We start from the raw sequence: 14,089 nt of genomic DNA, 5'->3' as shown, positions 1-14,089 counted from the left end.
CTTTCTTCACTTTCGACAGCGGTTCAACTTTGGGGGGCGGGGGACACGCTCCTCTTACCTCCCGAAGTTGTCTGTTTAACGGTTATACGGACATCATTGTCTTGACGACGGGATTGAGCGAGCATCGAAGGGGGGGCCAGGCACATGGGAGGGAAGAAACTCGCACGCAAAGCATTTAGAGAGTTGCGTGCTCACGAGAGGCGTTGGTTTTCCGTTTTGTTTCTTGTTTTTAACTAAACCAAGGTGCATGGGGCGGTGTTATGGTTTTTAGGGGACTGTTTTCGCGATGATGCCAAATGAAAGGGACGGCTAGCTAGTCTCACGAACCCCATAGCTACACATATTCATCATACTATCTGTTCCCCCGTTACTTGTTGGCGGTTTCATGTCGACGACCTTTTGGAAGATAAAGGGTCGGCTGCCATCAACACGGGGGTAATCATAAAGACACAAACATTTTTCATTGTCGCTTACATTTTCTCTCACTTTGCTTCCTCTGTCCATTCTGTCCCCTTCGGAATGACGTTTGCTCTGCTCGCATTGTGTGTACATATCCCCGAATAAAGTTTCAGGTTTCAGGGTTTCAGCGTATCCTCTCAGTTCGGGCTGTTCTTCTGATGTGCATATTGTCGTACATTCAAACATGTTTCAACACACAACACACATACCACAGTAGGGATTACATCCCGTCGGTCGCAGGAATATGCCCTTCGGGCTTCGTCCCAACCTTCCGAGTAGCAATGAGGTGGTGCCCGTGTCGTCCAAACACCCGCGCGGACCGGCGGGGTGCCTGCCTGCCCAGCATGGGCCCCAAAAAAAGAAAAAGTCCCTCAACTGCAAAGGCGCTAGCATGCCCAATTTGCGGAAAGAGTCATCGCTCAAAGACCCCCCACATTCTTTAGAACGTGCCAGAGGCTTCAGGCCAGCTACACATTGGAGCTTCGGTGATTTCTAGAATCGTTTGTTCGGTGCCTACCTTAGTTTCCGCACATTGCATACCCAAGGAGGTACGAATACCTAAAAAGTCAAAGGAAATACGCAAACCGTTGTAACTCACTCGCAGTGTCTCTCTCTTCCATTCTCCTCCAAGCTTCATCAGCCTGTCTCAGTCAGAGGGAAGCCACGTGAAGACAGGCCCCCTGGCCGAGCCCGTCAACAGGGTGATGGGTTCGACAGGGGAACGCAAGAGAAAACCCACCACTCAAACCCCACCAAACTTGGGAGACGCGCGGAGTCGGCGCTACCTGAATCCAGAACGGGCGGAAAACCTGTATCGGAAGGGTGGCCGAGTTGGTTATGGCGCCAGGTTAAGGTCAGCTTAACATCTGTTTCCTGGTGGGGCAACCCGCGCGAGTTCGAGTCTCGTCCCTTTCATTTTTGCCTTTTTCGAGCCTGTATCCGACGGAAAGTGGTCCAGAAACCACAATGGTGATGTTCGTTTGTTCTTTGTAGGTTCTTAAACATCTCGGACGTTGTCGAGAGCTGGGAGAGTTGTAGAGAGCTATGTAATCTTCAGTCACAACGTGCGAATGTGTGTGCCCATGTACTCCCCTCATCAACCATTACCTTAGAGTCTCCTGCCACAAAGTACAGAGACACATGACATTCATAGAGGAAAACAAACACCATCCAAGTGAACAACATTTGAACATCATCATGACTCTCATTTGATGGTACTAACTTGTCAGAAATCTCATCATTACGTTTTGGTTCATCTCATCCTCGAGGCTTCTCCCCACCGCCCCAAAAGCGCGGAGAGGACGAAAGTTTGATATCATCCGGTTCTTACCAGGCTTCTTTTTTGACTTTTCGTTTTTGGTTTTCGCGGACTGCCCTAGGTTTTTACAAAACCAAATCTAACCATCCCCCCAGAGATTTCCCAGAACGCCGTACTAATGCAAGCCGCGAAAAGAAAGACGAACGAAGAAAAAAGTAAGGGGGGCCTTGCTCTTGAATTTTTCTTTCCCAACCAGAAATTCCCCAAATCTTTCTTAGTTCTCCTGTCTGTTCTTCCGTTCCCGCTCGACCTCGTACATGAAATCGAAGTAGCCCTTGTCGAACTGGTGGACACGGACGTAACCGTCCTCACCACCACTTGCGTAGCCCTTTCCGGTAGGGTCTGCGGCGACGGTGTTCTTCAAGAAAATCAGTCGCCGGCATAACACGATATCATGGGCTCAGAGGGGGGACTTACCAGAGGACCGAAGTGACCACGGACTCTGCCAACCTCGTCTTCAAAGACCTTGTGGTAGAATCTCGCTTCGAACTTTCCTTGTCTCGCCGAGGTACGGGTGACATCCATGGCGGCCTGACCACCTCCAAGGATGACAAAGTCCTTCTTGGGTGTAATGGTGGCACTGTTAAGAGGGGTATCAGCGGTGTAGGTCTTGAGAACCTCGAGATCCTTGGCGGTGATGAGCTATATCATGTCAGCATTTGGTCTTGCGAATCGCCAGGCATGTCGGATGTACCTTGGACGTCTTGTCCTTGCAGGCGGTGATGAAGTAGGTTCTGTCCTGGGACCACTGGAGATCCGTAATGGGCGTGTTAAGCTCGTGAACGGGCTCGTTGTAGATCAGGTCACCGTTCTGGCCGATGGTCAGCTTCACAATCCCCATATGATATCCCTCTGACCAGACCCACCTTAGCATCGTACTGCGACACGGAACCGTCCTCGTGACCGGCGATAATGTACTTGGTGAGGTAGCTGAAGCCAGCAACGGTGGCCTTGCTCTCGTCGCAAACGATGGTCAGGACGCGCTCATCGCTCTGCTCGGCCTCGGGGTCGGGGTTGATGTCGACGACGATGATGTTGGAAAGGTAACCCATGCGCTTCTCCGTGACACCGAGCAGCTTAGTGCCGTCCTCGTTGAACTCGACGCGCTTGACAGCGGTAGGGAACTCCCAGGTCTTGAGGTTCTTGCCAGACTTGACATCCCAAAGTCTCATCGTGTTGTCGGCGGAACCGGAAGCGATCAGGGTGCTGGTGGGGTCGACGTCGACAGTCCAGATGGCACCGACGTGGCCGTGGTAGGTTCCCAGACGCTCGCCATTGTGTGCGTACCAGGCGCAAATCTGTTGATCCTTGGCGGTCGAGAAGATCAGGTCACCGTCCGAGTTGTACCTATTCGAAGTGGCGCATCAGGTTAGCATGCATGGCCCCTCCTGTGGTATGGGAGTTGGGGGATGAGGGAGAAGATAGCCCTGGGCGCTTCGCTCCCCCCTCCTCGAATTGGACATTTCGCGCTTGGGGGAGTGCAGAAACGTACTTGATCTGGGTGAGCGCACGCTCGTGGCCTGCCAAAAGAATGGGCCTCATATTGTCTGATGTCGGGAGGTGATGCGGTTCTCGATATCGGGGGCTTGGTATGCGGGCACGTTGTTGCGGCAGGGGACGTCGGTCTTTAAAAGGCTGATGTCGTCGGGTCAATCGTGAATTTTTGCCTTCACCTCGACATTGTGGGTTTCGGTGCTCTGGTGTGTGGGGCGCACTTTTTCCCCGCGACCATTCTGCCGGCTGAGGTGAGGGCCATTCACCGCCTTACCGTCTTTGGCCGCCTCAGGCAAGCCGCAAGTGGCAGCTTACTTTAGCACGGGCGTGGGCTACCTAGGTGTGGCACAGTCTTACAGCAAGGTGAGTCAATCGTCCCAGGTGTGTGACGCCGCCAGCGCTTACAGCTCATCTCCTAGGCCTTAGGTGAGATAGGTAGGTACCTGTCTTGCCTGTCAAGCCTAAGGGAGGTGTTCGAGGAAACTTCCACCGGTGCAGGCAAACCCAGCCTTCTAGAACTTTAGCGTGCCGGTCCAGGCAGGCGCACGTCACGGAAGGAGCTGCCCCTGGAGAGGTTGGCGGCGGGACGGGAGTCATGGCAGCTCCAAGACCTCCAACTACCAGCCCTCCAAACTGTCCAAGCCAGACAGCGTGGCATTCGTGGCAGCCCAGCCGTTGAAGCTCCGTGCCCGTCAGAATAGCGCGGTCATCATCGTCCAATTCCGACGCCGTTGCATTTTCAATACCTGTCCATCCTTCCCTCGAGTCGAGTATTCGGTATAATAACAACGTCCTTTTATGGCAACTCGACTCATCCTTGACTCATACGTGTTCCATGAACAGCGTTTCCGGACCTCGAAACTTGGCATTAAACACTATCAAGTCAAGCCTCGGACCCTTTGGCTCAACTACGTGAAGCTCATGGTAGTTTCACATGCGCTTTACCGAGACAGTCTTTTTTGCGAAAGAGAAATCAGACCGTCCGGACCACCGTCGTTTGTTTCTTTGTCTTGTCTTGTTTCCTGTACCATATTTGTATCACTCACCCCGTTGCCTCTTTTCCCTTCTTGGGCACGTCAATTCATTCGATCCATCTTCTTACCCGTTCAGTCTTGATTGGTTTCTCAATTGTGTGTGTTTTTTTCCAAAACATATCATTTACGGGAGCCTCCCTCAACCATAAACAAACCTCCAAAGCAACTCCGTACTTAGCTTACTTTATATAATACCCACAACTCGACTTCTTATCGATCGGGTTTGCCGCCGGCTTCGGAGACTCGCCCGAAAATTTTCGACCTGCCACAAACGGCTGATCCTTCCATTTTCACTGGGACTCACTCGCACAGAGTCTGCATAGCCAGGACCAGCCTACCAGGGAACCTCAACAGTCATAGGTACGACTCACACGCACGCGATCTGGGAGTCACAGGGCCCTATCGTTTAGCTCCACCCAAGGGAAGATCGAAGCCAGCAAGGGACACACCACCAAGGCCCCAAGGGAGACAGACGCTTCACCCTCATCTCGGTATTCGGCATGTCGTCTATCAGCCAGTTGAAAGGCCCTCAGAGGCTGTCTTGGACAACACGCCGCATGGCCATGCCCAACAAGTCTCAGCTTCGGCTGAGAACCCGCGGGTTGCCCTCGAGAGCACCATCGGCCACTCACAACCCATCGTCACTGTCCCAAAAGAACCAAACCTCCCCTTCCCGCCGGTCACTTCTGAACCTTGGGGTAGATACGGGTCGTTCCCCATCTGGCCGTCGGCCCTGCAGCGCGCTAAATCCCGACTTGCACCGCTGCCCACCACCCCTCATTCTTGCTGCTCCCGCTTACACCCAACTTGCGCGCTTGACTTCGGTGCCCGTCCCGACATTTTCATCTTCTTCCCATCATCCCAAAAACTTCGCGTTTGGACACCTGCGAGGACAAGTTGCATCTCTGGTTTCTTGGCAATCCCCCCGTCCATTCATTGCAAGGGCCCCGGGTTCCTACGATTCGATTTCCCAACATAGGTCCTTTGCAACCTCAGCCATGGTCGCCAACAAGATCGATGGCACTGCCGTCGCCAAGAAGATTCGGGAGTCCATTGCCAGCGACATTCTCGAGAAGCAAAAGGCGAACCCTAGGTTCCAGCCTCGCCTGACCATCATTCAAGGTATTTCTTATCACCTTCGGAACTCGTCATACCTTCGCAGTGCTGACAATACTCTTCCACAGTCGGTGACAGATCGGACTCAAGTATGTCGTACTTCGTCATTTACCCCACCATGAAATTTATCACGATGCTCACAACCCCGCAGGCACCTATGTGCGCATGAAGCAGAAGGCCGCAAAGGAGGTAAGACATGTCACTGACACCCTAGGTCCACTGACTAATGATTAACATGGTTAGGCAAATGTCGATTGTGAATTGGTCAACTTCCCCGAGTCCATCTCTGAGCCCGAGCTCCTGGATCGCATCTACCGCCTCAACGACGACCCTGCCGTTCACGGTATCTTGGTTCAGCTCCCCATCCCGAAGCACCTCGATGAGTACGTCATCACATCTGCCGTTGCAGACGAGAAGGATGTCGATGGCTTCGGCACCAGGAACATCGGCGAGCTTGCCAAGAAGGGTGGCCGCCCTTTCTTCATCCCTTGCACTCCTAAGGGTGTGATGGTTTTGTTGAAGGAGGCTGGAGTCGACGTGAAGGGCAAGAATGCTGTTGTCCTTGGACGCAGTGATATCGTTGGCAGCCCTGTCAGCTACCTGCTTCGCAACGCCGACGCGACTGTTACCGTGTGCCACTCCAAGAGCCAAGACTTGGAGGCACACCTCAAGGCGGCGGACATTGTCATTGCGGCCATTGGCCAGCCCGGATTCGTCAAGGGCGAGTGGCTCAAGCCTGGTGTTGTTGTGATTGATGTCGGTACCAATTACGTCCCCGATGCCTCCAAGAAGTCTGGCCAGCGCCTCGTCGGAGACGTCGACTATGACTCCGCTGCCGAGGTTGCTTCCCACATCACCCCTGTTCCGGGTGGTGTTGGTCCCATGACCGTTGCTATGCTTCTGTCCAACGTCGTCGAGTCTACGGTAAAGTCGTTCGAGAAGCAAAAACAGAGAAAGATCTCTCCTCTGCCGCTGCACCTTAAGGAGCCTGTCCCCTCCGACATTGAGGTCTCCAGAGCCCAGAACCCCAAGCAAATCACTCGCCTGGCCAAGGAGGTCGGCATTGCATCTCATGAACTCGAGCCGTACGGAGCCTACAAGGCCAAGGTCGACTTGACTATCTTGAAGCGCCTGGAGCACCGTCGCAACGGCAAGTACGTTGTCGTTACGGGTATCACCCCCACGCCTCTTGGTGAGGGCAAGTCGACCACCACGATGGGTATCGCTCAAGCCCTTGGCGCCCACCTTGGCCGCGTTACCTTCGCCAACGTCCGCCAGCCTAGTCAGGGGCCTACCTTTGGTATCAAGGGTGGTGCCGCTGGTGGTGGTTATGCCCAGGTTATCCCCATGGACGAGTTCAACCTCCACTTGACTGGAGACATCCACGCCATCACTGCGGCAAACAACCTGCTCGCCGCTGCGATTGAGACTCGCATGTTCCACGAGAACACCCAGAAGGATGGTCCTCTCTACAAGCGTCTTGTGCCCGCCAAGGGCGGTAAGAGAGTGTTCCCGCCGGTCTTCTTGCCCCGTCTTAAGAAGCTCGGCATCGACAAGACGAACCCCGACGACCTTACCGCTGATGAGATCCGCCGTTTCGCTCGCCTCGACATCGACCCCGAGACCATCACCTGGAGACGAGTTCTGGACGTCAACGATCGCCACTTGCGTGGTATCACCGTTGGCACTGCGCCGACTGAGAAGGGCCAGACCCGTGAGACTGGCTTCGACATCTCTGTTGCCAGCGAGTGCATGGCCATTCTTGCTCTCAGCACCGACCTGGCTGATATGCGTAAGCGTCTGGGCAGCATGGTTATTGCTAGCTCCAGAGCTGGTGACCCTGTCACCTGCGACGACATTGGCGCTGGCGGCGCTCTCACTGCCCTGATGAGAGACGCCCTGAAGCCCAACCTGATGCAAACCTTGGAGGGAACTCCTGTGTTTGTGCACGCTGGTCCTTTTGCCAACATCAGTGTTGGCAACAGCTCCATTCTGGCTGACAAGATGGCCCTGAAGATTGTCGGTACCGAGCCTGATGAGGACCACTCTGAGAAGGCTGGTTTCGCCATCACTGAGGCTGGCTTTGACTTCACCATGGGTGGTGAGCGTTTCTTCAACCTCAAGTGCCGTGCCTCCGGCCTTGTTCCCGACGTTGTTGTTATCGTTGCGACCGTCCGAGCTCTCAAGGTTCACGGCGGCGGTCCCCCTATCTCCCCTGGTGCGCCTCTCAATGCTGTGTACAAGGAGGAGAATGTCGACATTCTTCGTGCTGGTTGCGTCAACTTAAAGAAGCACATTGAGAATGCCAAGCAGTACGGCATTCCCGTTGTTGTTGCCATTAACAAGTTCGTCACGGACACTGACGCTGAAATCGCTGTCATCCGTGAGGAGTCCATCGCTGCCGGTGCCGAGGATGCCATCCTGTCCAACCACTGGGCCGAGGGTGGAAAGGGCGCCATCGAGCTGGGCAAGGGTGTCATCGCCGCCAGTGAGAAGCCCAAGGACTACAAGCTTCTGTACGACCTCGAGGGAACTGTTCAGCAGCGCATCGAGGCTATCGGTCAGAAGATGTACGGCGCAGCTGCTGTTGAGTTCAGCGAGCTAGCTCAGAAGAAGGTTGATACCTACACCAGGCAAGGCTTCGGAAACCTTCCCATCTGCGTTGCCAAGACGCAGTACTCCCTGTCTCACGACCCTGAGCTGAAGGGTGCTCCTACTGGCTTCACCGTTCCCATCAGGGACGTCAGACTGGCTGCTGGTGCAGGCTACGTGTAAGTTGAGCTACCCATGAGAGAATCATTACATTTCTGACAAAAGTTACAGCTACGCGCTCGCCGCAGATATCCAGACCATCCCGGGTCTGCCCACTGCCCCTGGCTACTTGAACGTCGACGTCGACACCGAGACCGGTGAGATTGACGGCTTGTTCTAAATGTGTAGAGGGACCATCTTACGTACGACATTGTGAATTTTGGGGGCGCTTATAGAGAGAATTAATTTTTCATGGCGGGACGTGGGAAAAAAGGAAAGCGGCATTCCATTTATTCAACAAATGGCGCTGGGGAATACGGAAAGAAAGACTAAAGAAACATGCATCTGTTCAACAATGATACCTCCTCTCGGACTCTTAGATAGACCGAATACAAGAATACAAGACTATTCACGTTCAAAGAGAGTAAAGGCCTGATTCTGCTCGTTGGTGCCCCTTCTCCCCTCCTATTCTTCTTCCTATGACTTGACCGCTTGAAGCGGTGTACAATGTTTGCGCCTAGGTATCGCCAAAGAGGCGTGCTCAGCAGTAGGCGTACCCAACAACTCGGAGCCGAAGACTTTAACATAATCGGCCGACATCAAGAAGCCCCGGCAACGGCTCCCGATGCCATCTCAAATCAAATTGCCAACCTCCCCGACGAGGCTTCCCAAAACGGGTGTACCTACCACACAAATCGCCCAAACTAGATCATCGTGACTTTCTTCTCCCTCTAGCATTTCCAACGCGGAGGCTCATTGCCCGCTTTCTCGAAGTAGTCAGCGGGAGTCGGTGTGTATGTTGGGGGGACCGTGATTTAGTCGTTTCATCGGGGAGCCAGAATAGAGTTACGGGAAGCGATGCTCCGTTTTTTGTGGTCATGCTCAATTCCGGCCGGGCCTGGAGATGAGATGTATGGGATTCCGCGATTGGAGTACCATGTAAGGCGGCGACTGCGTCGGCAGTGTCATTGCGACATTAGTATTCTTTGATCCAGCGGCACGGTGAGTTAGTTACCTTTGTGCGTGAGGCCTTTGGCCGGCGTGGTCCCGGTTTCTGGTGGAAGCTGTCGTGGCAAGTTTGGAAGCGATTTTCGTCTCGGGCCGGCTCGAGTTGTCTGGTCCCCGTGGGTTTCGAGTTCATATCCTCCCTTACCTCCCTCGTCTCGACACCCTCTCTTTTACGCTCTCGCTGCTCGCCGTCTCGCGCGGCTTGGGTAAGCGGAGATTATTGGAATCTGTTGTAGCTACTGGGAAAGGATGACCCGGGATCTTGATACTCTTGAATTGGCTACTCATGCAGGGTGCGCATTCTAAACGACCTCTGGGGTGTTTGGTTTATCGATCGATTATAAACTCAAGCTGAACTCGAGGACTTCATATTGTTTAGTCCAATAGCTTTATTGCGCGAAAGTGACTCGGTAATAATAGACCGTCGGCGAGTATCCTGTTTTTCCACGGCTAAGGGGGTTTTGATCTAAAGTTCGACATAGTCATGGATGCTCCGAGGGAAAAGCCCTTGGCGGGGTATCACGATCCGGACATCAGACGACCGTTGGAAACTTCTTCATCATTATCTGTATTTGCCCCAACCACATCGGCTGTCAAACCTTCGAAGAGCTTACCAAATCTGTCCTCACAGTTTACAAAATTTCAGATTAATCTACGAAACATAAACTATTCCACACTCCCATACTCCACACTGAAACCCAAAGGGGTAAGATACATGACATGCATAAGAAGATGCTATCACGTAGGAATCGAGTAGGAGATTTGGGTTTCCTAATTGTCCATTGTTCTATGAATCATCGAAAGCTACAGTGCGGCCACCGAGGCCAAGCTTCTGTAAGAGGGTATGAACGCGCGCGCGACGACAATGACCGGGCGGCAGCTACCTAGCAGAACGATGTCTCTTTGACCAAACCCTAAGAAAGGATCCAATCCCTATGTCCTCTGTTCTTTTTGTTGCCAAGCTGCTGCCGCATAAAAGCAAAAAGAAGAGCAAAACCAGAAGGCCGTTCCTGTACCCGTATATACTCCAACACCATACAAAGAGACCAAAGGAAATCAAAATATGCACACGAAGAACTTCGTGGAGTGACGCCAGTGATATGAGCCAGTAAGTATGTTGACGACAAGAAAGCCATGCTCAACCACTCGCTCGTAACTCAGGATGCATTTCCCACGGACGGCTGTCACGAATTACCAGCCAAACTGCTCGCAGTGAAGCTCCACGGCCGGACCAGATGTGCGGATACACCTGGCAGTCGTATTGCGGACCTGCGTCATCAGGCCCTCAGGGCCACAGCCCATGACGAGAACTCGGTCGCCAGAGGGCGTCTCATCAATAGCATTCTGGATGATCTTGGCGACGTCGGGGCGTCCGTAGTGAACAGGGATACCGCCCAAGCTGTTCAAAGCTCCGTTCTGCTGGATGGTGGGAGACGAAGGCGATGTGGCGTCAGACTCGAAGCCGGACTTCTCGGGGTCGGACACGGTGCGAGTGTTGATACGAGGAGGCTGCTGAGGAACGCCATTGGTGGTCTCGAACTTCTCAGATGAAGGGGTGAAGGGTGTCGACGCCTCAGACGAGATGGTGCCCGAGCGGGATCGGTCCTCCTTGGAAGAGCCGGGACTCTGGGAAGAGGAGCCCTGACTTCCAGGCGTGCGGGTGACGTAGAGTTGGATGTTGGCACCGAGGGCCTGACGAATAGTGGAAAGGTGACCGGCGAACCACTCGAGACGAGCTGAGAGATCCATTAGTTTGGGGGTTTGGGAGACAAAGTTAATCGCGAAATGTACTTACCGGGATCCTTGACCATCCAGACAAAAGTGACACTCGGCATAGATCCCTGTGCGACCTTCTTGAACAGGTTGAGGACCGTGCCAACAGTGAAGCTGGCTCCACTACCTCCAGCGACGAGTACGATCTTGTTGTACTCGGAAGGGTTGGGGAACGTTCCATAGGAGCCCTCAACGGAAGCCTTGAGGGTTGCACCGGGGTTCTGGACTGCGTATTCGTGGAGCTCGCGGGTGAAGCCATCGTACGAGTTGATGACAAACTCGAGAGGGTTCATGGCGGCAATGGTGAAAGGGTGCATCTCCAGAGCGCGGATCTTGGGAACCCATAGGAAGCAGTGTTCTCCAGAGCTTGCGCCAACGGGGGCCTTCTTGAGGATGATGCGAGTGCCACCGTGGGGGAGCGGGTAGACGGTTGCGTTGTTGTTGAAGCTGTAGAGCACGACGCGAATGAATCTCACAACGCGGTCCGCAACCCAGATTCCAGCAGCAACAGCCGTAATGATGATGATCTTCTTGCTAAGTTCGGGCTGGTGAAGACCGACGAGAACCATCGAAATTGCGAAGAAGGATACATGAAGAATGTAGAAAAGCTCATAGTACCACAACCGTACGATGGCGCCGGCAAGCACAAGAGAGAGGAAGGTGAATCCGGAAGCGATGCCGTAGATTTCTTCGGCAACACGCAGGCGTGCCATGTTACCAGCCTCGATGAAGTAGGCTGAGTATGTGGCACCGTGGACAATGATGAGAACGATGGTAATGTATCCGGCGATTTGGTGCAAGACATTGAGCCTCTCGTAAGACCAAGCGGTTAGGAAGCCGAGAGGAGTATTCTTCAGGCTGAGGAAGACCACGAAAGCGATGTTGGCGATGGACAGCCTGTGAAGGATCAGTTTCTGGTGTTTCCAAAGATGTTAATGGTATTCGAGGCTTCGTAAAACCTACCATCCTGCGCGAGCCGCAATGACCGTGAGATAGGGAAGAGCGGATGCGTCGATGTGAGTGAATAGCAGGGCGATGTTGATTATGAGGTAGCTAAGAGCTACAACGAAGTGGCCGGTGGATGGCAGGGCAGGGAACTTGTAGACGGTGACTCTTCGGATGGATCTATGTGGTGGTCAGTAATTTCATGCGATAAAGCAGAAGCTGATTTTTTCTCGAATCTTACCGAGACACAAAGAGGAAAGGCTTTGCCAGACCAGACAGCTTCGTATTAAGACCGGCCTTTGAAGCACCACGACGACCAAGATGGAAGACGATGAAGAGGCCCATAATAGAAGCCAGGGCGATGGCGAAGTAAATCATCGCCTCCTGGTTCAGCTTGGTCCGCTTTGCGAAGAGCAAAGGATAAGCTGAGGGGCCGCTAGCTCCTCCAGCCATTTTTGCGCGTAGTCGTGCGGATGAGTGAGAAATTTGAGGCTATTCGCAGTCTGGAGAAGGGATGGAGGATTAGTGCGGTGAGCAAGGTTGTCGTCGTGAGTTGAAGTGAACCGAAAGGACGGATGAGAAGCGGGAATGTGCCAAGTTTATAACAAGAAGGTATTGTTATGATGTGTTGACGAGGGTGTGAAAGAAGACTCGTTGATAAGAATGGCGCGGAGGGTCTCAGAGTATTGTGATGAAGAGGGAGGATACTTACTCGGGACGCGGCAGTGGGAGGTGTGTGTGAAGTAGAAAAAACCTGGAAGACCCCCGTTTGCGGCAAGCGGGAGCGGGAGAGGGCGAGGAAGAATAAAGTGAAGCGTTGTGTACCGGAGATAATATTGAGGTGAGGTGAACATGTGTGAAGGAGGGGGGGCCAGGTGGAAGTGGTGGTGGTGGAGGTTGGCCCGGGTAGATTGGGCAGGTAGGGAAGGAGGTCAGGTACACAGTCCAGGTCGCGCCTTCCTTGAGATTTTAGATTCATCCCACCCTTGTGGCTTAGAATTGATCTTATTGTAAGGTAAGGTATAAAGAAAGAAAAATAATATCCAATCCTGAATATTACGAGACTGTAAGGTTTGGCAGAGCGGATCTGTCTGGGAAGGAGTTGCTACTACCTGATTCTTTCCCTAGAGCGTACCTTCCTTGCTTTTTTTCTATACCTCCCTACCGATTCCTATCTCTTCCTTCATCCAGTACTTTTGAGATGTATCTGATGATGAAGAGAGGCGTTGTAAAACTCTGAAAAAAGGCGTCGAGTCCTGCCACTCTATGTAAATCATAGGTGAACTTACACAAGTCGTCCGCATGCCCCCACTTACACGCTGTCCTTGGATGAATGCGGTCTACCGACGTAGTTCCCGTGGCTTGACCCGCGTGGCTTTTTCTCCCACTCACCCTTATTTTTTTTTTTCTTTTCCTGATCATCCCCTCTTTTCCTGATCGCAGCTGGACTTCAGATAGCAGGGCAAACGTTCAGATAAGAAAGAAGAGGGAGGGTATCACCGTCAGACTCGAGGGCAATCAGCCCAAGGTTGCCCCGATGAACATGTTGCAATGATAGCCCTCGGATTGTGTATTCAGTCTAGACCTTCCCTTCGCGGCCGGCCACCCGCTTCACATGGTACCCTCTCTCAATTTGTTGGCCCTCTCATGTTGCTTTGCTTACAACGCACTTACACAACGGTGGTCCCAAAGACCTGTGCATACCAGGGACCGACTGCCCAGCTCCATAAACATCCATGTGAGACAAGCGCCACGTTCCCCAGATAAGTCGATCCGTTGAAGTCGACAAAAAAAAAACAGGGACTTCCCCCTCTCACACGGTAGGGTAGCTACATCTCTCTCGTCCAGCCCCGAGACTCGAAGATGCCAAGCAAAAGAATAACAAGCCTTGGTTCATGTGGAGAGCCTCGAGCCGTTCCTGGACAGCTGCGTCGTACGGCCGCTGAGTAAAAGAGCTCAGACACCGTACGTGTACACATATCGCCGCTCCATGCCAATGCCCAATGGCGAGATAGCCAGCCCCATCTTCGACGAGGGTCCTTTTCGATGCCGGTAGCCGGTGTAACTTTCACGCCATCTTGTTCTCCGCAGCTGGAGCAGGCGCAGCAGCAGGGCGGGAGGGGAGCTTGGACAGCGGTAAGCGGGAAGGGAGGCGAGAAGAAAAGACGGGGGAAATTGTTTGCCAGGGAAG

General features: G+C 53.2%; 3 protein-coding genes across 3 annotated transcripts; 1 reads left to right on the top strand and 2 right to left on the bottom strand.

Moving 5' to 3' along the window:
- Positions 1–1,991: 1,991 nt before the first annotated feature.
- Positions 1,992–3,319, bottom strand: CPAR01_03633 (eukaryotic translation initiation factor 3 subunit I; the record flags this gene model as incomplete). Its single annotated transcript, XM_060487920.1, has 5 exons — positions 1,992–2,135; positions 2,195–2,419; positions 2,472–2,588; positions 2,644–3,124; positions 3,270–3,319. 5 exons carry the CDS (start codon positions 3,317–3,319, stop codon positions 1,992–1,994), a joined length of 1,017 nt encoding a protein of 338 aa, XP_060352126.1.
- Positions 3,320–5,303: 1,984 nt separating this feature from the next.
- CPAR01_03632 (formate-tetrahydrofolate ligase) lies at positions 5,304–8,353 on the top strand (the record flags this gene model as incomplete). The annotated part of the gene is made up of 5 exons (XM_060487919.1): positions 5,304–5,427; positions 5,490–5,510; positions 5,573–5,610; positions 5,665–8,192; positions 8,245–8,353. The coding sequence occupies 5 exons, from the start codon at positions 5,304–5,306 to the stop codon at positions 8,351–8,353; spliced, it is 2,820 nt and encodes a 939-aa protein (XP_060352125.1).
- Positions 8,354–10,371: 2,018 nt separating this feature from the next.
- CPAR01_03631 (ferric reductase like transmembrane component) lies at positions 10,372–12,351 on the bottom strand (the record flags this gene model as incomplete). The annotated part of the gene is made up of 4 exons (XM_060487918.1): positions 10,372–10,916; positions 10,976–11,850; positions 11,917–12,078; positions 12,140–12,351. 4 exons carry the CDS (start codon positions 12,349–12,351, stop codon positions 10,372–10,374), a joined length of 1,794 nt encoding a protein of 597 aa, XP_060352124.1.
- Between the last annotated feature and the right edge of the window lie 1,738 nt (positions 12,352–14,089).

This window comes from Colletotrichum paranaense (assembly GCF_030867605.1).
Source record: "Colletotrichum paranaense strain IMI 384185 chromosome Unknown Scaffold_3.1, whole genome shotgun sequence".
NCBI classification, from domain to species: Eukaryota; Fungi; Ascomycota; class Sordariomycetes; order Glomerellales; family Glomerellaceae; genus Colletotrichum; species Colletotrichum paranaense.
This window is presented reverse-complemented; position numbering and strand designations above follow the sequence as displayed.